This window comes from Saimiri boliviensis, chromosome 11 (genome assembly GCF_048565385.1).
Source record: "Saimiri boliviensis isolate mSaiBol1 chromosome 11, mSaiBol1.pri, whole genome shotgun sequence".
NCBI classification, from domain to species: Eukaryota; Metazoa; Chordata; class Mammalia; order Primates; family Cebidae; genus Saimiri; species Saimiri boliviensis.
Window position 1 is genome coordinate 17,331,562 of NC_133459.1, and position 27,776 is coordinate 17,359,337.

General features: G+C 52.1%; 2 protein-coding genes across 4 annotated transcripts in view; both read right to left on the minus strand.

Annotated features, from left to right (window-relative positions):
• ALDH4A1 (aldehyde dehydrogenase 4 family member A1) overlaps positions 1–13,414 on the minus strand; it is a 32,099-nt gene extending 18,685 nt beyond the window's left edge. Inside the window, exons 1-2 of the mRNA XM_003934947.3 lie at positions 13,094–13,414; positions 599–692 (exon numbers count right to left, since the gene is read on the minus strand). Of these exons, the coding sequence (XP_003934996.1) occupies positions 599–692; positions 13,094–13,155 (156 nt within the window). The 5' untranslated portion in view covers positions 13,156–13,414. The remainder of the gene's footprint in view (positions 1–598; positions 693–13,093) is intronic.
• A 2,448-nt stretch (positions 13,415–15,862) lies between these two features.
• The window catches only part of IFFO2 (intermediate filament family orphan 2), a 52,768-nt gene continuing 40,854 nt past the window's right edge, over positions 15,863–27,776 (minus strand). For all 3 annotated transcript variants that reach the window (XM_039474270.2, XM_039474269.2, XM_039474268.2), the window contains 4 exons: positions 23,349–23,469; positions 22,793–22,885; positions 21,771–21,901; positions 15,863–20,129 (listed from right to left, as the gene is read on the minus strand). In XM_039474270.2, coding sequence (XP_039330204.1) covers positions 20,024–20,129; positions 21,771–21,901; positions 22,793–22,885; positions 23,349–23,469 — 451 coding nt within the window. In that variant the 3' untranslated portion in view covers positions 15,863–20,023. The remainder of the gene's footprint in view (positions 20,130–21,770; positions 21,902–22,792; positions 22,886–23,348; positions 23,470–27,776) is intronic.

The following is a 27,776-nucleotide window of genomic DNA, read 5'->3' on the forward strand; positions in this document are numbered from 1 at the left end:
TAAAATCCTGGCAATTGGGCTGTGCGGGGTGGCTCACGCCTGTAATATCAGCACTTTGGGAGACTGAGTCAGGTGGATCACCTGCGGTCAGGAGTTCGAGACTAGTCTGGCCAATATGGCGAAATCCCGTCTCTACTGAAAAAGTACAAAAATGAGTCAGGCATGGTGGTGGGCGCCTGTAATTCCAGCTGCACAGGAAGCTGGGGCAGCAGAACAGCTTGAACCCGGGAGGCAGAGGTTGTAGTGAGCTGAGATGATACCACTGCATTCCAGCCTGGGTGATAAGAGCGGGCAGGGCTCAAAAAAATAAAATAAAATAAAATAAAAATTGCTGGCAATTAACTGGAAAATATCTTTAAGTAGAAAACATATGACATCTGACCTGGTCTGAGAAGCCCCAAAGTAGCTCCAGGCTGCCACCCTGCTCCTCCCAGCTGTCTCCACATTCCAGACCCACAGCCCTCCCAGGCATCCCCCCAAGGCTGGGAGCAAGGGTAGAAGCGGGTGCTGGCTGCAGGCGTGGAGAGCTATCTCAAGGCTGCTGGGCGGCCTCTGCTGCACGCCCTGCGCCTCTCGGGTGCCCCCACCCTCCCGTTACCTTTTGCAGAGCATCTCGCTCAGGGCTGCCCTTCGTGAAGGCTAAGATGGGCTCGTTGGCCACTTTCAGGGAAGAGATGTGCTTCCGCCGCAGCCTAGGACACAAGGGCAGGGGACAAAGGCAGAGAGGTCAACAGCAGCTCCGCCACCAGACCCCAGCCCCTCTGCCTCCAACAGCGGGTCCCAGGTGGGCACCCAGAGCCTGGAATCTAATGCAACTAGAAATTGGGGGTCTAAGACCCACCTTTGGCTGGGCGCGGTGGCTCACGCCTATAATCCCAGCACTTTGGGAGACCGAAGCTGGCAAATCACTTGAGGTCAGGAGTTCGAGACCAGCCTGGCCAACAGGGTAAAATCTCCTCTCTATTAAAAATATTTAAAACATTAGCCAGGCATGGTAGCATGTGCTTGTAGTCCCAGCTACTCAGGAGGCTGAGGCAGGAGAATCGCTTGAACCCAGGAGGCAGAAGTTGCAGCGAACCGAGATTGTGCCACTGCACTCCAGCCAGGGTGACAGAGCGAAAAACTCCATCTCAAAACAACACAATAAAAACCCACCTTGGGGTCCACAACCCAAGGTTCGAGTCCCAGTCCCGCGATTTGTGTCCTTGGGCCTGTGACTTGCCTCCTCTGAGCACGTTTCTACATCTATCAAGTAAGAATAATCACATCGAACTCACGTGATTGTTTGACGTTTAAACGCACAGATGCAAAGCCACGTTTAAGTATTACGCACACGCAGAGCGTTACTCTCCCTTTCTTCCCCCACAAGACAGCCTTTATCCCAAACAGACCCAAGTTCCTTCTCTCTCTAAGCTGAAAAGGCAGCACATTCCAGAGCACAGTCTCCTCAGAATGCAAACCAGCTGAGATCCCCTTGGCACAAAGGGCTGAGAGCTCCGGGTGGGCAGGAATGTCCAAGATGTGGACCAAGAATTTGGAGGGCTGCCCTGAGCTCAGCTCACAGCGCCGGGAGGGCTGGCCCTGGGGGTGAGGGGCCTGATTCCAGCACACTGAGCCTCCAGAACTCCTTGTTCAAATCCTCTAACCTCATTGACTAGTGACCACACCCCCTACCACATCTGAGGGTCACAAGTTGGGAAGTCAGGTGGCTCAAAGCCAGGACACTAGGGTCAGTCATTCCAGAGCTGGAGCCTGAGCTCTGCCACCTCCCAGCTGTGCAACTTCCTCTTCAGGCCCGTTTCCCCCTCTATAAATGAGAATATGATGACAAAGTCACCTAATGCCCCCAGGGCATTTGAAATTGACAAACTTCCCATCTACTGTGGCATTGGATGGGCCTCACCAGCCACGCTCTAGAGAAATAAGATCCTGTAGGTTCTGAAAGGAAAATGACTAGTTCAAGATCAAGAGCAGGAGAAGCCTGCGCTTGAGTCCAGGAGGCTCAGACAGCATCTCTCCCTGGTGTCAATGGCCCCAGACAACCAGGAACAGCTGGAGGTACACAGGTGGGGTTCACTGGTCAGCGCAGTGAAGGAAAACACACAGCATGAGGAACCACGGGACGTCTCGGTAGGATGCTGTTAGGAAACCTGTGATAGGACGTGAGCTTTGGCGGGGTGACGTGGGGAGGGTTTAAGGAAGCCAGGGTCAGCTCTGGATTGGCTGCTGTCAGAAAGTGGGAGTGAGGCTGCCTGGGAAAAAAAGTAACATTGAGCAAGATGTCTGGTGTTTGTGGGCGGCACAGAGACCTTGTTTTTGTCCACGCTTAGACAAAAATCACGAAGAAGAGGCTGGGCACGGTGGCTCAGGCCTCTAATCCCAGAACTTTGGGTAGTCAAGGCAGTCAGATTACTTGAGGTCAGGAGTTCGAGACCAGCTGGGCCAATATGGTGAAACGCTGTCTTTACCAAAAATACAAATATTAGCTGGGTGCAGTGGCGCGCTCCTATACTCCCGGCTACTTAGGTGGCTGAGACAGGAGAATTGCTTGAACCCAGGAGGAGGAGGTTGCAGTGAGCTGAGATCACGCCACTGCACTCCAGGCTTGAAGACAAGAGTGAGACTCTGTCTCAAGGAAAAAAAAAAATCAGGAAGAGGGCTTGTTGTGTCTCATCTGATCACGGTCTCAGGAGCGTGGCCTGAGGCTGGCATTCTGAGGTTGCTTTTTGTCCTATGGGAGGCAGAGTGGCCTGACTGTGAGTGTCGAGGGCCAGAAGGAGTCTGGGGCTGAAAGACGCAGCCCAGGAGGACTGGAGGAGATAAAACCCAAGCAGTGTGAGCAGGTCCTTTGTTCATTCAACAAGGTTGACTGAGGACCTGCCGGGTCTCTGGTGCCGTCTCAAACCCTGGAGATGAAGCAGTGACAGAAAGAGCGAGGCCTCTGGCTGCAGGCAGGTGACCTTCAGTGACGACCCTGGTCACGAAATAGGCAAGGTAACCGCCGATGGTGAGCATGGCAATGAGTAAAGAAGAGGGAGCAGGGGGCTGCTTCAGCCAGGGTGGCCAGGGAAGGCCTCTCTCAGGAGGTGACCCTGACACAGACCCAAAGGAGGCTTGAGAGGAGCTGGGAAGAGCAACCCAGCTAGAATGAGGCAGAAGGACGGGATGAAGGGCCTGCATGGTTGAGGCAGAGGGAGAGGTAGGGGCAGGGGCTGGGCCATCAGGATCCTGGCAGGAACGGTGAGCACATGGGCCCTTCCCTCCCGTCCCCACTGACCTCCACCCTGGGTGGCAGCTCAGCACTCCCACCCCTACTCTGTCTCCAGCAACGTGAGCACATGGGCCCTTCCGTCCCCTCCCCACCGACCTCCACCCTGCACCCCCCACCCCCACCCCACCTCCCACTAGCTGTGTGACCTCGTGCAAGTCACTTGTCTTGAAGTCAGTTTCCCTCTGTAAAATGCTGACACCCCCTCATGGGGTTACTATGGAGATCTGATAACGATAAATAAAATCTTCACTGCCCTCTTCCACCTACTGTCACGGGGAGAATGGAGAGGCAGCCACGAGTCTCCACAGTCCTTCAGGAAGGGGCAAGGCTGTGCCAATCCCCTGGGACCATCTGGAAGCTTCTGATAGGGACCCCAGCTGAGCTCCTGACCATGCATTCCAGCCACACTTCGGGGCCTCAACAGCACCACACCCACCAAAGCTGGTGAGCCAGATATCACCATCAACTCTTGCACCCGAGAAGCTCGACTCTAAATAACTAATGAGTCTGTTCCAGCCCTGCCTGGGAGTCCAGTTCCTGGTAGACAGAAAAAGCACAGGTCTCAGAAGCAGACAAATCTGAAAACAAAGCTCACACCTGCCCCGTGACCTCAGTGCATTCTTAGAAGGAGTCTCTGTTTCCTCACCTGGAAAATGGGGACAGTACTATTGAAAAGAGAAAAATAGCTCAGAGCAGTGTGAGCGATGTGAAGTATGCAAAACGTTTCAGCGCCAGAGAGACATGAATACTGGACCTGAGTCATGCCCTTTGCATGCAGGCCCGGTGGCAATTATTTCAAGGCCTTTTGTTTCTGACTAGCTGCTCATCCATTATCTTCCTGATCCTCGAAAGTGTCACACAAAGAACAATGCATGACCATTAAGTAGCTTACGTGTTTTTTTTGAATCAGAGTCTCGCTCTGTAGCCCAGGCTGGAGTGCAGCGGCGGGATCTCAGCTCATGGCAACCTCCGCCTCCCGGGTTCAAGTGATCCTCCTGCCTCAGCCTCCAGAGTAGCTGGGATGACAGGTGCCCACCACCACGCCCAACTCATTTTTTGTATTTTTAGTAGAGATGGGGTTCGAACTCCAGACCTCAAGTGATCCACCTGCCTCAGCCTCCCAAAGTGCTGGGATTATAGGCATAAGCCACTGCGCCCAGCCAGTGGCTTAATTTTATATAAATTTTTGGTAAAAGACTTAGAAACTGCCTCTTTCCCCCGACGCCTTAAAAGCCCAGTCACTGCAGCTCATCGGAGTGTATATTCAGAGTAACTTGCATCCATGCTCCCTGGTGGCCATCCTCAAGTTCTGAGCTCAAATAAACTCTATACTTAATCCTACTTTCTGAATCTCACTATTTAAGGTTGACATGGAGCATCTTGCAGGGTCATCAGAAGGATTAAACCTGTTGGCCTTTCCTCACCCTTCCTGCTCTTGCTTTCTGAAGAAAATTGTAAAGGTCTCAGAATGCTATTTCACTAGATCAGGCTTTCAAAGACAAATGGGGTCCCAGATGCCCCCAAGAATCACAGAATCACAGCCTCAGGGGCTGGCCCAGGTACTCAGCAACTACTAGAGGAATACACAGCATCATAGTCCATCCCCAGATTAAAATGTAGTAGCCAGGGTGTGGTGGCTCATACCTGTAATCCCAGCACTTTGGAAAGGCAAGGTAGGCAGATTGCTTGAGGCAGGAGTTCGAGACCAGCCTGGCCAACATGGTGAAACCCTGTCTCTACTAAAAATACAAAAAAATTAGCTGGACTTAGTGGCATGCATCTGTACTCCCAGCTACTCAGGAGGCTGAGGCAGGAGAATCGCCTGAACCTGGGAGGTGGAGGTTGCAGTGAGCCCAGATCACACCACTGAACTCCAGCCTGGGCAACAGAGCAAGACTCCGTCTCAAAAAAAAAAAAAAAGTAGTAGTGTCCAGTTCTCCCTTCTCTGTACCCTCCCAGGAAACATCAGAGACAGAGATCCTGCAGGCCTCCCTCCCGCTTCCAAGGGGCAGATGCCCAGATGCCCACTGTGACCTCAGGATCACATGCCCCCATGGCTTTCTCTGTGCCTGGAAGTCTCCGAGCACTGGCCCAGCTGTCTGTCCATCAGTCTGAGTGTGGCATGAAGAACAGACAATAGTTCAAAGTTCAGCCAGAGTCAAGTGCAGCTAAAAATAGCCTATGGACTCCCAGCAATGTTTCCTTTTTTCTTTCTTTTTTTTTTTTTTTTTTTTTTTTGCTTTGTTCATGGACCATTTTGGACTAACAGGAGTCGCTTCCACTGGCTGCTCGGGTGAAGGCAGAGATGAATCATTCACAGGACTTAGGGCTTCTGTGAGGATCTATGAGGACCTTCTTGGCAGGAGGCACTACTCATCCATTCATGCATTCATGCAGTCAGTACACAGATATCCCACAGGGCAATGATGCAGAGAGAAATGAGATCAGGTCAATAACAGCTCACTCATTTATTTAGCACACGTATTCCAAGCACCCATGAAGTGCCTGGCTCTGGGAGGCAGATATGAATCCAACCCAACCTTCAGAGTAGCCCTCAGTCTTCCCACTTAGGGAACATGGCACAGGGCAGAGTCTAAATCAGACTCAGGTTTCCCTGGCAATCTGCAGTACCCTTTCTGCTCGTGGCCTGGGCCTGAGACCTCAAGTTGGCCCCCCTCACCCTCTACAAGTGGGATCTGATCCATGAGGCCATGCACCGTTTCATTTCCTGCACCAGGAGATGTCAGGGCTGCAGGTACTGGGATCTGATCCACAAAGGCCAGGCACCATTTCACCTCCTGCACCAGGAGCTGTGGGCCAGTCAATGCAGCTTCAGAAATCTACAAAGGGAAATACGGAAAAGACACAGATGGCCGGGCCTCCACCCTGTCCAAGACACCTGGTCCAAGGTCCTAGTCACTTTCACCTGGACTCACGCCATACCAGTCCCGCTCCAACCTCCAAGTCACTCAAGTCCACATGGCAACCAAAGTTAGCATGTTGAAAATCTGATTATTAGCGAGATGACACAGTGGGGAGCTCAGTGAGACACTACTCAGTGGTTTCTCATTCCGTCTAAAATAAAGACATCAGAATCCTTACCAGGCCTCCAAATACATTCCCGCCACCCTGCCCCATTTGCTGCAATCCAACCATCCCAGTCTTTTCTGGGGTCTCCTCTGCTTGAGATGCCCTCCTCTGGTCCAACCTCACACAGCCAGAATGGGGCTCCTATCGGATCCTCTCATAGCTCTAGGCTTCTCTGGAAGCACTAGTGACAACCCTATTACAGATTTCCGACTGACCATCTGTACGCCCACTGGGCCACAGGCTCTACACACCGGCCCATATCCATTCCATTCACCACCGGGCACCCCAGGCCTAATGCATTGACCAGCCGCAGGAAGCACCTGAGGAGCACGATCCATGCGTGAGTGGCATCAGAGCTGACGCCGGGCCCCCAGGACTGGACTCCAAAGCCAGTGCCCTTCTGCTAACACCTGGGCTGGACACAGACCCCCTGGGTTCCCCAGTGGCTAGGATGAGGGGTGGCCAAGGCCAAGGCGAGGAGATAGAGAAAGGAAATTCTCTTTGCTTCATTCAGCCTCCTGGCTTTTCCAGCTGTTATCTGGGGCCTGATAAGGCTAATTCTCCCTATCACTGAGATAAAGGCAGCACCAAGTGAGCAGAGAACGTGCAGGGCAAGGGCGAGGCCAAGAGGGAAAGAAGGGCCCGGCTGGGCACTAGGCACGGTGGCACATGCCTGTAACCCCAGCACTTTGGGAGGCCAGGACGAGTAGATCACTTGAGGTCAGGAATTTGAGACCAGCCTGGCCAACATGGTGAAACCTAATCTCTACTAAAAATACAAGAAATAGCCGGGCGTGGTGGTGCATAGCTGTAATCCCAGATACTTGGAAGGCTGAGGCAGAAGAATTGCTTGAACCCAGGAGGCAGAGGTTGAAGTGAGCCAAGATCATGTCACTGCACCGCAGCCTGGGCAACTGAGTGAGACTCCGTCTCAGAAAACCAGAAGGGCCCGGGGCCTGGGATGAGCTGCTTCAGCCGCTGCCCAGCAAACATCAGGGAACATTTGTTAGGCACTCGCCACCACGTGCAAGCAGTAACCTACGTGGGACAGGACCATCTCACAGAATCCACCACACAAACTATGAGGGAGGCACGACAGGTTGAGTGTCCCTGATCCAAAAACCCAAATCTGAAATCATCCAAAATCTGCAATGTTTTGAGTACCAACGTGACTCTGAAAGGAAATACTCATCGGAGCATAGGGATGTAGTTTAGCAAATTTTCCAAAATCCAGAGAAGTCCAATAATCAAAACGCTTCCAGCTGGCTGCAGTGGCTCACACCTGTAATCCCCACACTTTGGGAGGCTGAAGAGGGCAGATCACTTGAGGTCAGGAGTTCGAGACCAGCCTGGCCAACACGGTAAAACCCCATCTCTATTAAAAATACAAAAATTAGGCGGACAGGGTGGCGTGTGCCTGCAGTCCCAGCTACTTAGGAGGTGGAGGAGAGAGGATAGCTTGAGCCCAGGAGGTGAAGGCTGCACTGAGCTGAGATCTCACCACTGCACTCCAACCTGGACAATGGAGCAAGACTCTGTCTCAAAAAAATAAACCAAAAGACAAAACACTCTGTTCACAAGCATTTCAGATGAGGGATACTTGACCACAGAATGATCTGTTTATGGATGAAGTTCAGAGTTACTCGCTCCTGGCTCAGGGTCATGGCTCTTGAGTGACAGAGCAGGATTCGAACCTAGGTCTTCCTTACTCAAGAAACTTACAGTATGGCTGAAGCACCTGGAACATCTCAGAGGCCCATGGTCGGGTGGGGCTGATGGGACACTTTAATCCTCCTCACCGTACGGCTAGAATTCATTTCCCACCTGAGGAAAGAGGCCACCCCAAGATGGGCAGTGACTTGCCCAAGGTCACTGAGCTGTCCACTGGTACTGCAGCTCAGCCCAGGGACTCTTCACTCCATGCCAGGCCTCTGCCAGGACAGGAAAGGTGTAGGAATAAGGAGCCTGCAAGGAAGGGAGAAGTCTCGTCCCTCCCCTGAGGAGAGCAGGGTCAAAAGCCTAACAGAAGGTTGAGCGCAGTGGCTCACACCTGGAATCCCAGCACTTTGGGAGGCCAAGGTGGGAGGATCACTTTAGCCTAGGAGGTTGAGACCAGCCTGGCTAACATGATGAAACCCCTTCTCTACAAAAAAAAATACAAAAATTAGCTGGGCATGGTGATGTGAGCCTGTAGTTCCAGCTACTTGGGAGGCTGAGGTGGGGATGACTGAGCCCAGGAGGTTGAGGCTGCAGTAAGCTGAGATTGTGACACTATACTCCAGCCTGGGCAACACACACACACACACACACACACACACACACAAAACAATAACAGAAGGGGTTTTGCACCTGGGGTACTTAATTGGAATAAAGGGAAGAGACCGAGGACCATACCTCCCCTCCTGCGACCATCCTTCACTGCTGGGGACCCTGCTGCCTTGATATTCCTGATGGAGGAGGATCACTCCGGGAAGCCCACTGGTGGGAGAAGGGGATCGTCCCCACAGCAGCAGCATTTACCTAGTATCCCCCAGCACTGAGCACTCCAAAGTGCTTCTCACCTATGAGATCATTTAACCCGCAGGCCAATCCTATGCGGTGACTACTACTATCATCTTTATTTTCCATATGAGAACATTAAGGGAGCACAGAGAGGGTGAGTTACCTGCCAGGAGCCACAAAGCTGCCAAGAGTCGGAGCCAGGATCCAAGCCATGCTGTGCTCCGGGCTATCTCAACAGCAACTGTTCAACACCTACTGTGTGCCAGGCCTGAGGCGGGTCACAGGAGGCAGACTGCTCCCAGGAGAGCCACTGCCAAGCTCTGCCTCAATGGCACTTTCACTACTTTAGAAGTGTGGTGATAGTCATAGGTTTTAATTATTCTTCCAATCAAATACAGAGCACACGTTCGGTACCAGGCACCCAGGAAACCAGTGGTCACATCACCACTAATCCTTGCAGCCACCTGCTAAGTGGCTGTTAATACAATCATCCGCGTTTTGCAGATGAGGATACTGAAGCTACCTTGCCAAGGCCTCAAAGCATTCGATGGGTTCACCGCGGTGGCCAGCAGGACATTCCAGGCCAAAGTCACTGCCCCGGCCACTGGTTGGAAGAATGAGGAATTCAAGAGCTGAGAATGCCTAGGGAATGGTGGGAAGTGCCAGTGCCCCCCCACCCAGGGCAAGCTATGCCCATCCAAGGCCATGCAGACTTCGATATTTTGAAAACTAAACCATCAGGCAGACTAAGAAGAGTCTGAAATCACACAGGATCGCTGCAGGGGACAGGGTGGTAGCCAATCCCAGCCCACAAGCCCCCTGAGGTCAGATGGGCTGAGCAGGAGTCACACCTGGGTTTGGCATGAGGAGGAGTAAGGAACAGAAAGGAACACTTCTTATAAGCCAACGACATGCCTGGGCTGGCTTGGTTATTTGTTACGTTTCTACATAAATCTGTATCCTGCATGTTTCCAAAGAAAACTGGGACACGGATGGTAAAGTTAATTGAGAAAAGAACAGGAAGTCAGGTGAAAGGAGAACGGAGGCGGTCCCACAGGAGGCCTGGGGTCCACCCGCTCAAGGCCTTGGAGACGCTTGCCTTGACAGCCATGGGCCTCGGGTGTTTAATCCATGAAATGGGGTGGCAACCCTTACATCATGAGTTGCTGAGTAAAATAATCCACATGAAAGGTAAATGGCGGTCATTGTCACCAGCCACCATCCCTGGGCCCACCTATGAAGGCCACATGTTTGCGGTGACTGTCCTGAGGCTGGCTGTGATAAATATCGGTTGACAAGGAAGGGCTCACATGGTAAATTCATTCATTCCCTAAATGTTTTGCCAAGGGCTTACCACGTGCCAGACACAGTTCCAGGCCCCGGGAAAATACTGTAAGGCAGACCAGTGCAGAAAGGGAAAAAACAAGCTACCGTAAATTACTTGTAGATGAGCTTGTTTCTATGGGTTTTTTTTAAAGCAGATATATTCATGGAAAGTTAAAGGATATGAATCAAAATGTTAACAGTGGTTACCTCTGTGTGGCACAGTTCCAGGTGATGGTTGTATTTTTGCTTTATCTGTACTTTTCACAATTGACATGTATTAAACAAAAAGAAAATACATATAAAGGATATTTTTTAAAACTGGCTGAGATTCCTGACACTCAAGGCAAAAAAGGAAACATTAAGAAACATCTCCCACAGGCCGAGTGTGGTGGCTCATGCCTGTAGTCCCAGCACTTTGGGAGGCCGAGGCAGGCGGATCACCTGAGGTCGGGACCAGCCTGACCAACATGGAGAAACCCGTCTCTACTAAAAATACAAAATTAGCCAGGTATGGTGGCGCGTGCCTGTAATCCCAGCTACTCAGGAGGCTGAAGCAGGAAAATTGCCTGAACCCAGGAGGCGGAGGTTGCAGTGAGCCGAGATCACGCCATTGCACTCCAGCTCCAGCCTGGGCAACAAGAGCAGAACTCCATCTCAAAAAAAAAAAAAAAAAAAGAAAAGAAAAGAAAAGAAGAAACATCTCTCATACCCGTTCCTCAAAAGCTGCAGTTTTTCTCAGGACTAGAGTTTTACCCGTAGGACACTGAGAGATGTCATTGAAAATCCCTGAAACTGTTTCTCCATAGATGCAGACATGGGATGCCACAGGTGAGCCCTAAATGTTAGTTGAGTAAAGGAACAAGTGATCAAATACCAAACCTGTTCCCCCAGAGCAGTGGCTCCCAACCAGAGCTAATTTTGTCTAGGTAACATCCAGCAATGTCTACGAACTTGTTTTTACTGTCAGGGTCAGGACTTCTTTTCATTGTCAGGGCCGGGGGTGCCCCTGGCAAGCAGTGGTAAAGACCAGGGATGCTGCTAACATTCTACAGTGCACAGTACAGACTCCGCCGCAACAAAAATGGAGCCCCCAAATGCTCATAGTGGTGAGGTTGAGAAATCCTGTCTAGGGCATTGGGCCAGCTGCTGTATCAAAGAGGTAACCTGAGCCCAGGGAAGCGGTTGCAAAACGCTCTTTCTCTTTCCCCTCTCAATTCGGGAGGCCTCATAATCCAGAGCATGAATCTGGATTTAGACCAACTGTAATTTCAGTCGTATTTCTCTGCCTTAAATGGCAGATCGTTTCCCATGATACTTATCAGCACAGTGTGGTGCTTGATTGCTTGATAATTATTACTGTTATCATGGACTTTTATTTTAGAACATGGATTGCTGTCTACTAGATACTGGAGGGTTTTGGCGTCTACACATTTCTCCCCTATTAAGCTGAAAACTCCTCAAAGGCCCCACCCACATGTGAATTCACTGGGTACGCCTCACCTCCAGGGTGTTTGGAGAGCACCAGCTCATAGTAGGCACTCAGTAAACACAGGACTCTACAAGCCCACCTTCCTGGGTCTCAGAGTGCAGGAAACACCTGCAAATGGGATCTCACACCAAGTGTGGTAGGTGTGGCCCCCGTCTCAGGCTACAAGAGGAACCCTTCTATACCATGTCCTCCTCCTGAACCCTCTCCTATTCCGCTCCTACCAAGACAGGACACACAGCAGTGTTGAAATTCACTTGTGCTCAGGGCACCACCCTGCCATCCCTTGGGGGAAGGGAGAGAGCCACTGATTAACTCAGAAAGGGCACAGCTCATCAGGAGAGACAGAGCCACTAACAGCCCCAGGGGTCAAGCAAACAAAACTCACATGGGAGGGGGAGCTGATCCCCAGGTGGGCAGCTCCACCAGACCAGGAGCCCCTCTGGGGCAGGGTCTGTGTCACACCTACCTCTCCAAACCTAGCTCAGAGCTGGAGGGGTTCTGGGAATATTTGTCATGGAGTGGGCAAGGGTCCAGGCACCCAGCTCCACAAGGTCAGGTTTGCAAATCTGCGTTTGCAGGGCAGCTCCACCCCTGAACTGCTCCTGGGTTTCTTCAACATTTGGAATAATACCTGCCTCAAGGGAGTGAGAAGTTTACATAGAGATCATAATAATGATCCTGGTAATAATAACCGGGCGCTACCTAAGTGCTGGGTGCTGTTCAGTGCACTCCTCATGTGTTAGCTGGTGTAATCCTCATGGCAAGACACCAGCCAAGTGCCTGACCAGTATTTGGTTCATTATAAGCACTCCATAAATACGATTATTCCACCTACAAGAAGAAGGGAGTCCCTCTTTTCTGCCCAACATTTAACTTGGAAAAAAAGCGGGGATGGGGGACGGGACGGAAAAAAAGAGAGGTAGAAATCCTGGTAGAAGAAGGAGAGGAGGACTCGGGGAATCCGGGGCGGGGTGGAGGCACTGAACGGGAGACGAGGGTGGGGAAGTGAAATGTGTGGTGTGCTAAAAATAGAGGTGCCCCTCGGGGGACGCCAGCAAACTGCCAAGACCCAGTATTAGGAGTGAGGTGAGTGACTGTGGAAGCTACTTTCCGAGCGTGGGAACCGGCGGGGCCCTCGAGGCACCCTACCCAGTCGCGGGATTCGGGAAGAGGGGTCCCCTCGCTAAGGGAAGGTACTGTACTACCTGAGGGAGACGGAGGCGGGAGGCTAAGAGATCTCAGTGGGAGGCAGGCCTGGGTGGGGAGCGGAGAGGAGCCCCCGAGGAACCCGGCGGTGACCGGAGCAGCTTGAGGGTCCGGCAGGGAGAGAATGCGGCGCGGGGGACGCCAGTCCCTCCCAGGTTCCTGGGCCCCACGCGCCCGCTCAGGCCGCCCCAGGCCCCGTGCACACTCACCCGGCCCGGGTCCAGGGGCGGGATAGCAGGGCGCGGCGGAGCGCGGGCGCCGGCAGCAGCATCTCGGGATCGCAGCGAGGTTGTTGGCTGGCTCGTCCGCCCGGGCGCGGCTAGAAGGCAAGGCCCGGTCCGGAGGGCACCACCTGCACACCACCTAGATCCGTGGGGGGGGAAACGGATCACCCCTACTGTCCTCCGAGCTCGGGATCAGCCAAATTCCCCCTATATTTAGCTTCGGCTAATTAAAAATATATTTATGCTGCATAACGGGGACATTACACTACACAGGGCAAGGGAACCCGAAAGCGAAGTCCTGAAAGTCATGCGTTTTCCCCTTCTTTCTTTATGGTATGACCGCGGGAGAGGGCGTGAACCCCGTCGACCAATCAGAGTGACACATGGAAGCTTCTAAACCAATCAGCGGGGCAGCCCTGTTGCAGCCTCCCAAAGTGGGGCAGAGCGGGGCTGAAGGAGCCAATTATATAATCGGAATGGGACAAGTGCTGAAGCCGGGCGGAAGGACTCGCTGCGCCCGGCCTCCTGGGGTGACGCCCCGCGTGCAGCGAGAGACCGACTGGCTTCTTTCCGTCTACCAGTGGCGGATGTGAGGCTGGAAACCTGTCTGCTACCAGACTCCTCGACCCCGCAGGGTCACACCGCGGCCAGCCCTCTGCCTCTTCCCGGAGGCTGCAGCCCCTGGAATGAAGCCCGCCTTCCGGCTTCTTTGCCAGGACCCTGCCGCCCTCCAGCTACCCGCCAGGCGCGGGGCCGACCAGCTTCCCAGCTTCCTTGCAGATGATGACGATCAATGCAAGATGAAACCCAGGCTGGCCAACGCTTAGCTTTTCGTTTAAAGCCTTTGGCCGTAAAACCAGTTGTTCCTGAGCCTTTTACCCCCATGTAAAAATTTCAGCTTTCTTTGCAAAAAGTTGTTTGCTTGGTAAACACTCGAATGCTATTTAAAACTCGGATTCTGAAGTGTTCTCTGATGACAAGGTCTCAGGGACCCAATCTATTTTACCTAATGTTATGTGTTTCCTTACTCACTATTCTGTTTATATTTCTTCCAGCAGCATGAACTGGACACCTGCCTAGGAGTCAGTTCCGATGCTGATGCTGGTTCCTCCATAGGGCACCAGGCAGGCTACATATCCTTTCTGCACCTCAGTTTCCTCATCTGTAAAACAGAGGTATTAATACCCAACTCAAAATGCCCCCCAATGTTAGGCCACTTCTTTTTCTCCGGATTACACCATTTAAGATACTTTGGGAGAATTTAAACACTTAAATGAAGAGTAGGACAGGAAACTAGGTAAGCGCCAAGGATTAGGAATGGCGAAGAGCAAATTGGAGTTGTGGCGGCTGTCTTCATCTTTGGAGAAGACCCTGGACAGGTGGGCTCAGTTCACATTGGGGCAATTTTGCCCTGAACATGCCTATTAACAAGAAAAACTGGAAAGTTGGGTAGTGTCAAATCCAAAGCCCCGAAAGGTGGCCTCCTGTGGGCACATTGGAAAGCCTGGAAGAATGGGGCTTTGCGGTTAAAATGTGACATAGCTGGCCTAAAGTTAGAACCTAAGCAACGCCATTTTATAAAAGACAAAGCTGTTTTTGAAATAAGTTGTAACGGCTGCCCCATTCTCTCACAATAACTGCTGGCCTTGGCTTCTGTAAATAAAACTGCTAGTTTGCTCTGCAAAATAACTACCATGTGAAGCTGCTTACCTTTGCTTATCAGTAACTGCTCTCTGTGACCCTAATGTGACAGGCAAGCAGTCCTAACCCACACCATCTTGGCTCCTGCGACTTGTAATAAGTAACTAAGATCTACCCTACCCAGATAATAAGTAAACTAATGTTTATCTTGACTTCTGTAAACCACTTAAGTAACAATCGGAATGACAAAAGTCCCCTGGTCCTTGGAATGTCCGGAGCCCTCGTCTCTGCCCAGGAGGTGATTTACAGAATCCACTAGCCCTCAGAATGTCTGAAGCCCCATCCCCGCTCCTCACTCCCACTCCCAAGGTGGCTTTTCGGGTATAAAAAGTATTGGCACCCGGCCAGGCGCGGTGGCTCACGCCTGTAATCCCAGCACTTTGGGAGGCCGAGGCAGGTGGATCACGAGGTCAAGAGATGGAGACCATCCTGGCCAACATGGTGAAACCCCGTCTCTACTAAAAATACAAAAAAATTAGCGGGGCATGGTGGCGCGTGCCTGTAATCCCAGCTACTTGGGAGGCTGAGGCAGGAAAACTGCCTGAACCCAGGAGGCGGAGGTTGTGGTGAGCGATCGCGCCATTGCACTCCAGCCTGGGTAACAAGAGCGAAATTCCGTCTCAAAAAAAAAAAAAAAAAGTATTGGCACCCTCCTTTCGACGCCACGGGTTGGAGAGACGCGAGTCCTCCATGGCCACTGGCAATAAAGACCCTGCAATTTGGCATACTTTTGTCTTGGTGTTGACTTTCTATGCTCGGTCAAGTATAACAAAAAAGATTTCAGTTCCAAACCAGCCCAAGCCAGTTACTCAGCCTGTCATCTCAGCTCCTCTCCTGCCCTTCAGTAAAATGTGTCATGAGTCCTGCTTTATCATCTTCCAAAGATTTTACTGTGAGCTACAAATCTAACAGGTGATATAAAATCCCCTAGTTTATGGCCAAGAAGCTAATGAGTTTATTTGAGTGTTTCTGTGGCCCTCAGCCCTCTCACCCCTCCCCCACCACCAGATTCATCTTCTACTTAAAAACAAAAACAAAAAAAAGCACCATCAATTCTAAGACATTTCACTTTATTTAAAAGAAGCCAATATACAGGATATAAAGGGCATGATATTTACAACAGTACAGTAAACAGGTTGGTTTCCGGTAGGATCAGTAGTCTTTCGGTGAGTATAAATGCCCCCACTTCCCTGTGACGCTAGACCCAGCTGGCAGACAACAGCAGCGGTGGGGCAGGATGGAACCATGGGTATAAAGTCTCCCTGGACGGGGCTAAAAATCAGGTAGATGCAAAAACGTCCACAAGGGGTCTTGCAGGGGAGGGCTTTGCCTGTTTCCTAGAGAGCTTGGGAGGGAGAGGTCTTGGTGAGGGATTTGCCCAGGACTAACACACAGCTCACCCTAAGCCTGGAAATCTTCCATTCATAAAAAAATTCCCTTCCAGAGAGATTCTGGCTTTACCTGCACCCACCCAGCCCCCTCCAGATGCCCCACTCCAGGAGAAATCTGTTCTAGAGCCAGAGCTTAGTGTCTCAAGGGGGAGGAACCCGGTCCTAGGAAACTCTCAACACCCTGATCCCTCCCCCAGGCTCCTTCAGGGAACACAGCAAGGCTTGCAGCCCAGGCTCAGCCCGGGCTGGGTTATGAGCATCTTTTGCTATTTCCAGTCCTGCTCTGGCTGCCTGACCACCTGGACCCGCAAAGGCCCAGGATCCAAGGAAGTCGTGTGCTCCCACTGTCACCCACGCTCTGCCGCCGATGGATCTCGGCAGACCAGAGTCAGAGTAACTAATTAATCAGAGCCTATCCTCCACAGCAGAGCTTGTCCCCTCCCTAGCGCCCCCTTGTCCCTTCCCCCACTCACCTCACCTCTGAATTTCCTGCAGCCCACCCTCCCTCTCAGATCCCCACCCCAAAACTTCCAAGGAGCTGAGGGGTCAGAGGAGAGGAGAATGGGGTGAAGTGGGACCTATCCTCTGCTGAAGCTGCTTATGGGTGTGGATGACCAGAAGTGAGGAAAGAAGGCAGGGAGAGGGGACTGGGTTCTATTCCATCCAGCAGCAACAGGCACCGTGTCTCGTCCACAGAAAAATGCTGGGCTATCACAACTGCCTACCCTAGATTAAAAAACCCTTCCTTTCACAAAAATAGATGAGAGTCTCTTGCTTTATAAATAGATTACATTTAGCTGAAGTTACATCTTATATTCTCCCCTACCCCACCCCCATCCTCCCATTCCAAGCTGAAGTGGTTTCCTTCTCCCTAGGTCATCTGAGCTCCACCCACAGTGTTAGTCCACGATGGATTGATTGATCCTTCAGGGACCTCAAGACAAGAAAGAACAATGTGTTGGCTGGCCAATAATTTTTTTCTCTGTTCAGAGTCTCAGAGGAGTGAGTGTGTGTGTGTGTGTGTGTGTGTGTGTATCTCACAACCAACCAGGCAGCCAAAAGGATGCTAGTCTTCCTGTCCCTCCCCAATCCTCTGTTTGTATAAAACCCCCAAAAAATAGGAGACAGAGGGCAGTGCAGGAGAGCCCATCTGAGAACAATTCTAAAATACCAGTGTCAATATGACACTGGGCTTAGAAATACAAAGTCAAAATTAAGTATTTACAGCTTTACAAAGGATGGACCGATTTGTCCCCGCTAGGACTGGTGCTGCCCCAGCGAGCGTTGGGGTCTTTCTTGGCAAGCTGTGGGCTCATGATGAGGGGACAAGCAGGGCCCACTGGCAACTAACTGAAAAAAAAGCATGTGGTGGAGAGGCAGGCCAGACCCAGGAACCAGCCCAGGAGGCAGGCCCATCACACCCTGGCTCTCCCTCTCTACCCACCTCTCTACCCAGTCCTCACTCCCAAGAGGAGAGCCGATATTAAAAGCCAGCAGGAAGGGCCTCTCAGGTCAGGATCTCTTTCTGGCTCCTGCAATGTTCAAACTCCCTAGAGTACCCTAGTCCTCAGAGACAAATGGCCTATGTATACAAGGAGGAAAGCAAAACCAATATTACCAGACACCAATCACCACAGCAGCCTGAGCTACCCTCCAACGCCAGCACTGCTGCCTTGCAGTCTTAACTCTAAAGATATGTCTGTCACCCTCCCACCACCTTGGGGAACAACCCAGGGCTGGCTTTCACGCTGCCCATGGAACTCCCACATCACGCCCTGGACGGAGGAGAATTGCGAGGGTGGACATTTTCCTGCCCTCGTGGAAACGGAAAATCTTTTTAGCAGCTGAGGTCCAAGCCCAACTGGCTCTGATAACCTTTGGTTAAAATAAAAATTCAACAACAACAACAATAACCAGGTATGCCTGAACCCTGTAACCTTTAGGACACGGGTCAGTGAGGAGGAGAGAGAAGGGCTGTCTCTCTTCCAAAACCACTGCCCCTCCAAGGACCTGCCAAAGGGAACTGTTTGGCTAACAAGATGCTGACTGTGGAAGCCTGACAGCCAGACCGCCACAGGGGGCCCGCAGGACGTGCTCCCAGCAAAAGAAAACAAAGGGAAGAAACGCATGACGAAGGCCACCAAATCGTGATAAATTATATCACACGAAGTCATCAACACATTCTCACGCACGCTCTCTCTCTCGTTACATATATCTATTATGTACAGAATTTTTAAGACTGTAACACAGGTGGGGGAAACAGAAAAGAGAGAAGACCCTTAAAGGCCATGGAACCCTGGGGACCACGATCCCAGTCACACCCAGAGCCCCCTCCTCTGCCTCCAGACAAGGCAGAGAGACAGTTCCAGTCCTTGGGCACATTTTGCTACTTTGACCACTAGAGGGAGCTTCCAGGACAAGAAGTTAAAATCAGCAACAGACCCACTGCAGTGAGTACAAAAAGAAGTTTAAAAATAATAATAATAAAGCAAAGGCTGCTCAGCTGGCTCCCAGCTGAGACGTCGGGGGAGAGGGGAGGGTCACAGCACAGTGCCCTTCAGCTCAGGTCCACTCAAGCCATTCAAGTCTTGGGGGATGCTGGCTCAGATCAACACCCCGACTGGCCAGTGGAGGGAACTGCTGAGAGAGGCTTGTGTGTGTCCAGGGGCGGAGAGCTCCTGCCCTGCCAGCAGCCCACCCTGCCTCTCTCCTGCCAGCGGCCAAAAGCAGGCAACTGCCACACAGTCCTCACCCAAGGTGGGTAGAAGGGAGCAGAGACCAGACCCGGCCCCTTCAGACTTTCTCACAGAGAAATTACAGATCTCTAACCCTCTATTGTTCACTGGCGAGAGAGGGAAGAACATCAAGTTATCGGGGCAGTAAAAGATCCCCTCCGCCCCTGCCCTGAACCCACAGAGGCCGCAGAGAGCAAGCGGTCAGGCCAGTGCCGTGCGGGAACCCTGGGCTCGTGACTGACCTCGGCCAAACCCACGCTGCCCAGTCCGTGCTGCGACACAGATCACCCTCAGCCCGGCCTCCCTCCAGCTCCAGGAGAGCTCCTGCCTTCCACAAGGATATAAGGCAAGCTGCTTTTGTTGTTTTTTGTTTTTTGCATAGTAGTTTAAACACAGTGAGGCCACGCCTTCCCCTCACAGTGCCTTGTCCCTTCAACTTTGCCACTCCGTCCCCCGCAAAAAATGAAACATTTGTCTTCCTTCCCTTCTTTCCACTTGTCTCTCCTTCAGAGAGTGAGAAAATTGGGGTGGTCCCTACCCAGGCCCAGAAAGTTTACATAGGCAAGCGGCTCCTTTCTGGGGGTCGGCAGAGCACCCCAAGTCCCCAGGCTGGTCTGGGCTGGCTCAGGAGGAAGGGAGGGCGCAGCCCATGGCCAATCAGAGGAGCAGGTGGGACGGATGGCAGAAACCACATTACACGACACCCGGCTGGCCCCGCCCTCACCTTAGAATTCTGTATAAAAACACCTGCTAGGAATAATTCTTTGGAGCTCAAAGTGGCTCAGCTTAAGGGAGAAGGCACAGTTAACACTGCAAAGTCCGAACAGAAGTCTGCATTTGTAACGTGGAGAACAATAGAAATTGACAGCACCATTCCTTGGGTGGGTAGGGAATGGGGACGGGGCACCCGTTGGTGGTGTGGAAGAAGGGAAGGAAGCAGCAGTCCCTCGGGGCCTCCAGAGAAGGGAGGGCAGAGAACGTCTGTGTGGTGCGGCTTCGAACCCCACTCCGAGGGGCCTTCCTGGACCCATGAGGAGAGGGGACAGGGCCCCATCACCAAGGCCAGCAGGCACGCAGGGCCTCAGTCATCAGCTGACCATGGGCTCCACGTCCGCCTCCCGCTCGAACTCATCCTGGATCTCATCTGTACTTCCTGAGTCGCTGCTGGCCACGGAGCTGGGGGACGGTGAATTCCTGAGGAGCACAAGAGGATGGGGAAACTGAGAGAGCGGGGCCAAGGACTGGGAAGGCCGAGCCACCGCCTCTCCAGAGAAGCCTCGCCCTGAGCTCCTACCCCCACTCAGCCATCCTTAGGGTCCTGTGAGCTCATGAGGTAACCCCCTGTACTGGCCCTACTTGGTCTAGGTGTGTTGGCTTCTCTAGAAAGAAAGCCCTTTGGGAGCTGGACCGTGGATCAAGCTTGGCTATTACCCTCCAAGCACCTCACCCGGGTCTGGGCACATGGAAGGTGCTCAGTAAACCGTGGATGACTCAGAGCTCAAAAGGAGGCCACACAGGATACTGGTAACATCACTGGACCGGAGTTCTAACTCTATCTCAGATGAGCTGGGGGTGGGAGAGCCTGGGCAAGCTGCTTAACCTGCCTAAGTGTCTGCTCTTCTATCTGAATAATGGACATAACAACGGTGGGTTCGGGGGGTTCAAGGAGTTAAAGGTCTGACCAGCAAGGCCACAGCCCTGCACACAGATCTGCCCCGACAGAGCTGTCCCTCCCTCTTGGACAGTAATGCAGCAAAATGAGGAAAACGGTGACAATGTATTTGTGCTGTTTGATAAGCATTCTCTACGTATTAGCTCATTCTCAGCCTGGCTGTCCCCCAACAAGGCTGTGTGTCCTTGAAGACAAGGGTTCTGTCTTTGTGTACCATGCCTGACACATGTGTCTCCTGGGGACAGGCCCTGGGCTAGAAGAAGGTGATAAGAGTTTGGCTGTGTCCTCACTCAAATCTCATCTTGAATTGTAGTTCCCATAATCCCCATGTGTCATGAGAGGGACCAGGCAGAGATAACTGAATCATGGAGGGCACGGTTTCCCCCATCCTGTTCTCGTACAGTGAGTTAGTTCTCATGAGATATGATGGTTTTATAAGGGGATTCCCCCTTTGCCAGGCAGTCATTCCCTCCCCTGCCACCCTGTGAAGAGCTGCCTTCTGCCATGACTGTAAGTTTCCTGAGGCCTCCCCAGCCATGTGGAAGTGTGAGTCCATTAAACTGCTTTCCTTTATAAATGACCCAGTCTTAAGCAGTTTTTCCTTTTTTTTTTTTTTCTTGAGATGGGGTCTTGCTGTGTTGCTATGTTGCCCAGGCTAGTCTCGAACTCCCGGGCTCAAGTGATTCTCCCACCTCAGCTTCCCAAAGTGCTGGGATTACAAGTGTGAGCCACCACCCAGCCTCAGGTAGTTCTTCATAGCACCATGAGAACAGACTAATACAGACGAGAAAGGAAGGGAAATCACTTCCTACAGACACTCCAAATGGGAGCATGCCCTTCCCACCTCCTCTGCTCCCCAGTTCAGCAGAAAATCAGGCTGAAGCTTTTTGAGGGCCCCACCGTCTTGCACAGCGCAGGCCTTTGACATGTATCTATTGAATCAACAGGGGCAGGGTGGTGGTGGGACTTGCATGAGATTAGATATGTAAGGCATCTAGCACATGGGTGTGCCAGTAGTCACTGGAAGGATGGATGGATGGATGGACGGATGGGGAGAGAGATGGGTGGGGAGCATGAAACATGGCCAAAGCTGTAAGTTGCAGCCTCAGGAGTTTCCCTCCAAGGAGGCCACAGCTGAATGCCCTGGGAGGATGGGCAGTTACCTGTCTGCGGAGCCTTTGATGAGCCGGCGGCAGGTCTCCATCTGCACGTCCAGGCCTCGCTTCATGCTGCACATCTCCATATACTCGTGCAGGTGTCGGTTCATGTCACTCTTGGCTGTGGCCAGCTCCAGCTGAGAGGAACCGACGAGGAATGAGGGTGAGGGCAAGTCATCCGCGTGGCAGAAGCCTTAGCAACCTCCCCTCCTGGATTCCTCAGGCATGGTGCCATGCCGTCAGGACCCTGCCTTCTGGACATCAACCTCCCTCACCCTCTACTCTCTGCCCATGGGTCCCCGTCCTCTGGAACTCCTTCTGGCCAAAGGGGAATGGTTGCTTAGCAACCCCAGCAGCAGCCTGGCTCTGATACATCCCACCCAGTTGTGAGAACTCAGCATCGCTGGGCTCCTTTATCCAGACCTGATCACAAAAATCCTGAAGTCTTTTTCATGTTTCTGACCCTTGTACTCTATGAAGTGACACTTCCTCTAGGAAAGGAGCTGGGCTTGCCTTTCTCTTGCACAATAGCGATGACTGCCATTTATGGAAGTGATCACGTGCACAGCCTCTGAAGCCAGACAGAATTACACTTCACTGCTGCTTCCTGGCTGCAAGGCCTTGGGCAAGTCACCTGGTCTCTTCCAACCTCATCTCCTCTGGAAAAGGGGTGCCTGGTGCCTACTGCATAGGGTAGAGGTGAGGAGACCGGGCGTCCTCAGTACCTAGCATCACTCTATATCACTCCAGTATCAGCTCTGTGGTTATCATGGGGTCATCATCTCAGCTATATAATTTTTTTTTAATTCCCTGAGGCAAGCAAGGATCATCACCCCTATTTGACAGGTTAGGAAACTGAAGCCCTAAGAAGAATGTGACTCGTCCCTGAGGTCTCCTGACTCCCGATCCTGTGCCTGCCCCCCTCTACCAGTCCCTGCCCATGACACATGGCCATTTGATCGCCAGGATCTGAACCGTGTGGACCTCAGGAGAGCCTCACGAGTGGGCTCCACGTCCCAAGCCCTCACCTCAATCTGTCCTATCGTTTCCTGGTACTCCTTGTCTCTCGTCTTGAAGAAGGATTCAGTCTCGTGGATCAAGTTGCCCAAGTTTTCCTCTTGCTGGGGAAACAGAACAAACGGGAGAGTTCATTTTATTTATTTATTTATTTTTGAGATAGAGTCTTTCTCTGTCAACCAGGCTGGAGTGCAAAGGTATGGTCTCAGCTCACTGCAACCTCTGCCTCCTGAGTTCAAGTAATTCTCCTGCCTCAGCCTCCCAAGTAGCTGGGTTTACAGGCACATGCCACCAGGCCTGGCTAATTTTTGTATTTTTAGTAGAGATGGGTTTTCGCCACATTGGTCAGGCTGGTCTCAAACTCCTACGCTCAGGTGATCAGCCCGCCTCAGCCTCCCAAAGTGCTGGGATACCAGGCATGAGCCACTGTGCCCAGCCCAAAGGGGACAGTTTAACTGGGTTGGGGGGGGGGGGCTGTGGGAAAATAACAGGGCTGAGGGATCACTGAAAGGAGGTGCCGCCAGGCCCCCGGTCCCCGGCCTTTGAGAAGCCAGACCCTGGGCTCACCTCGCCCTGCAGGTCAATGGTCGGATTGCAGTTGGTGAAATCCTCCCAGAGCAGCAGCGTGTCTTCGTTCTCTTCCCACGTCAGGCTGTCACAGTCGTCGTCAAAGTCAAAGGTCTCCCGCCTATGGGGATGACACCAGAGAGCATGAATGAACAGAAGCCAGGCTCCAGGGACACATACAGGGGACAGAAAGGGGCAGCTGCCCAGTGGGCACACATCTTCAAGGCTGTCCTCAGAGAAGACAGAGTGGTAGCCAAAGGGGACATTCACCTTATACAAAAGGAGTTTAACTCTTTTAAAATACAGAATGTATTTTTGTATTGTTTCTACAATTAAAAATGTGTATTTCTTTTAAATGTCAGGCTTTAATTGGGACTAAAGATATTTTCCTCCAAGTCCAATCTTGCAATTTTCCTCACTCATTTAACAGCTATTTTTTGAGCCCCTAGTTTGAGTGAGATGCTCAATATAGTATCATCTCTGCAATTTGGAAAGGTTGGCATTATTCCCGTTTTACAGATAAAGAAATTGTGGATCTGAAAAGATAACCCAACTGTCTAACGCCACATAGCTAGCAAGTAGCAGAAACGGGCTAGAATACCAGACCTCTCTGTTTCCTACAGCTTCTTTCTCCCATCGAGACACTCCCCAAGCACCCATTAGGTGCTGAGCACTGGACCAGCCACTCAGCATACAGCAAAATGCAACACCCTCAAACCAATTCTACCCTCACAACAATTCCACCCTCACAACAATCCCACCCTCAAAACAATCCCGAGAGGCAAGCGTAACTATCATTCCCACTTACAGGTGAGGAAATGGAGGCTCAGAGGGATAAAATGCCTTCTAGACCAATAAATGCTGGAAATGAGATTTGAATTCAAAGCCTGGGGGATGTCAAGCCCTCCCTGTTGGCTAGAACGGGAAGGAGGCTGCCCAACCCTGTGGGTTTCCCTGGGACTAAGGGGCCTCCCAAGATGCACTGGCGCCTCCTGGAGGAGAGCCACGGATCAGCCCATCGCACACACGCCTCTTTCCAAGGGGAAGACTGCGTCTGTAGGGGTGAAATCACTTGAGCCAGTGCATCGACAGCACAGGACGATATGGACCCTGTCTCCAGGCTGCCATCCCAGGGATCCCCCCATTGCCCACACTCCCTGAACTCCTTCCTGGATCCTCCAGGGTAATCAGTGTTCCCAACGGACTGGGTTGGGGACCGAGCAGATCCCAAGAAGAATGTCTGGTAAAAAGCTGCCTCAAGGCCAGGTCCGGTGGCTCACACCTGTAATCCCAGCACTTTGGGAGGCCAAGGAGGGCGGATCAAAAGGTCAGGAGATTGAGACAATTCTGGCCAACATGGTGAAACCCCATCTCTACTAAAAATACAAAAAATAGTTGGGCATGGTGGCAGGCACCTGTAGTCCCAGCTACTCAGGAGGCTGGGGCAGCAGAATCGCTTGAACCTGGGAGGCAGAAGATGCAGTGAGCCGGGATCATGCCACTGCACTCCAGCCTGGGGACAGAGCTAGACTGTCTCAAAAAAAAAAAAAAAAAAGCTGCCTCAAACGCCCCCTGGAGTCAGGACCAGGCCGGCTCCCCTGCAAAAGCCATTCCCACAGGAGCCCGTAGGCGGCTCTGCGAGTCCAGGGACCAGAGCTGGGATGCGGGTGCTGGAGAGGGCCGCGTGGCCGGGAGCAGCCGGGGTCCAGCCATCACTGCATCACCCACACACTCGACTCCTGACTTCACTTCCTTCCCAGCGTCTGGGTTCTGAAGGAGGCCCCAGCCGAAGAACAGGAAGCCAGGAAGGACAGGAAGACTGGCAAGAGAAAGGACTTGGAAGAAGCACCCCCCCCTTCGCAAATCTGGAGAGTGGGGCTGAGGAGGAGGAGCCTTGGCCCTGGTGGGGGAGAGCCACACGTTCCCCTCTTCTAGGTCTGAAGCCCAAGCAACTGACTTGGATCAAAACAAAACACAACCCTAACACAGCTGCATTATTCAAACACTTCATCAGATCCGGCCAGGGCAGCCTAGCTAGGGTCCTGCCCACCGCTGGGGGAGATGTCTGTCTGTGGGAAAGGCCCAGGGCCCGCCTGGGGTGGGGTCAGGGTGGCCCACACAGAACTGCAGAATGGGGCTTGGGGGTGATCAAAGTGATCAGAGCTTTCGTTGTTTGTTTTAACTCAGGTGACGTTACAACCAGCTAAACCTAATTCCAAACTGAACCCCATTCAACCCTGTCAACATCGAGGCACCCGCTCCTGCAGCTGGTCTCGCCAAACTCGGATCTGAATCCTCTTTCTACACACTGGAGCCTTTGCCCCTGGCCCCCTGGCTTCCACTCCGGTCTGTCTTCCTTTGTAGCTCACCACATTCCTGGAAGGCTTGACAATGCCCTGGGGACTTTATAAAAGCAGGGACAACCATTTCTTCAGATAAGTCCTTTAATTCAACCACATGGACCCAGCCTGGGGTCTCCAGGACATACAATCCTGTCTTAGACTCAGAAATGCCCAAGGCAATGTTCAGAAAACCTAGACCCAACCACTGGTTCTTTTCAAAAGCCCCTCTTGGCCAGGCGCAGTGGCTCGGGCCTGTAATTCCAGCACTTTGGGAGGCCACAGTAGGTGGATCACTTGAGGCCAGGAGTCTGAGAACAGCCTGGGCAACATGGTAAAAACCCATTTCTACTGAAAAAATCCAAAAGAAATTTAGGCAGGTGTGGTGGTACATGCCTGTAGTCTCAGCTACTTGGGAGGCTGAGGCAGGAGAATCACTTGAACCTGGGAGGCAGAAGCTGCAGTGAGCTGACACACCACCGCACTCTAGCCTGGGTGACAAAGCAAGGCTCTGTCCCAAAAAAAAAAAAAAAAAAAAAAAAAAAAGCCTCTCCTGACAGGCAGCAAAAGATGAGGATATGAGATGAGGGGATGTCAAAAGATGAATCAAGAATCTAGGAGTCTCCTTATCACCCTCAAATAGCAAACCCCCAAAATACAGCTCTCATCTCAGTCCTGTTTCAGGGGAATGCTGGGTCCAGGAGGTATCAGGCAAAAGAGTTCCTGTCCCCACCCAGTTTCAACCCTGCTCCTGGCTCCTGTATACCTTAAAAGTCAGCCTGGAATAGGGACAGAAGAGAGAATTCTCTTCCAAGCATGGTGTAGGGGACAAAGCCCTGGACCAAGAGTTGGGGACCTGACCCTGTCCCAACTCCATGCCTGTGCCCCTCTCTGAGCCCATTCCCTCATATGAACATCAGGAGTGAGCTCTGGACTATGGAATTGAGTCAGCCTCTGCAGGAAGAGCTCTGCAGGAAGGTTAGGAGAGCCCATGCCCCTGTCTTTTGAAACATGTGATGTCAGAGGTGTCTGCTAGAAGGAGCAGCCCTCTCTTGGGTAGGGGTGGTTCTGGGAGGTGGCAGAGCCTCCCAGAGCTCTGATTGGTAGCATTTGCCAATTTCCTGCAATGGCAAATTTTAAGCTACTAATATAACATCACTGAGGCTGGAGTGGGCATAGCAGCTTCTAAGAGCTGGCACCAGCAGGCTCGCCCACCACTGACCGTACCCAGCTCAGACCCTGCCAGCACCCCAAGCCACATTTCCTTCTGAGAGCGCAATAGAGTGGGAGGCGGGCCTGGCTCTGAATCCCAGCTTGGCCACATACTAGCTGAGCAGTGTTGGCTAAGTCCCTTCTCATCTCAGTCTGTTTCCTCATCTACAAAAGGCGAGTGATCAGCCATCTCCTGGGTTGGGCGTCTGGAGTCAGTGAAATGGTATTTGTGAAGCACCCTCCAAGTGAACATCAGGAGCCATTTCTGCAACCCGTATAGTCAACTCAGCCAGCCCACCAAGGGCAAACTAGGGCAGGTGGGTCTGTCTAAACTCTGCTCAAGAATGGCCCACAGGCTAGGTATGGTGGCTCACGCCTGTAATCCCAGCACTTTGGGAGGCTAAGATGGGCAGATCCCTTGAGGTCAGGAGTTCGAGACCAGCCTGGCCAACATGGTGAAACCCCGTCCCTACTAAAAATACAAAAATTAGCCAGAAATCATGGTGCATACCTGTGATCCCAGCTACTCAGGAGGCTGAGGCAGAATAGCTTGAACCCAGGAGGCAGAGGCTGCAGTGAGCCCAGATCGCGACACTGTACTCCAGTCTGGGTGACAGAGTGAGACTCTGTCTCAAAAAAAAAAAAAAAAAAAAAAAAAAGAATAGCCTACAGATAAGACCACCACTGCCACTGTCCCTTCTGAGCTCATGACATCCTCCGACACAGACATGTCTACAAGTGACCAGGGAGGGGAGAGCCCAGCCCCTGTATCTCATAAGCAAGAACACCCCTCCTCCCGCAGCTTTTTCGGAGGAAGCTTTCAAAGGAAAGGCAGGAGAATGGTAGAGAACATAAAGGATGGCGGTGAGTGGAGGAA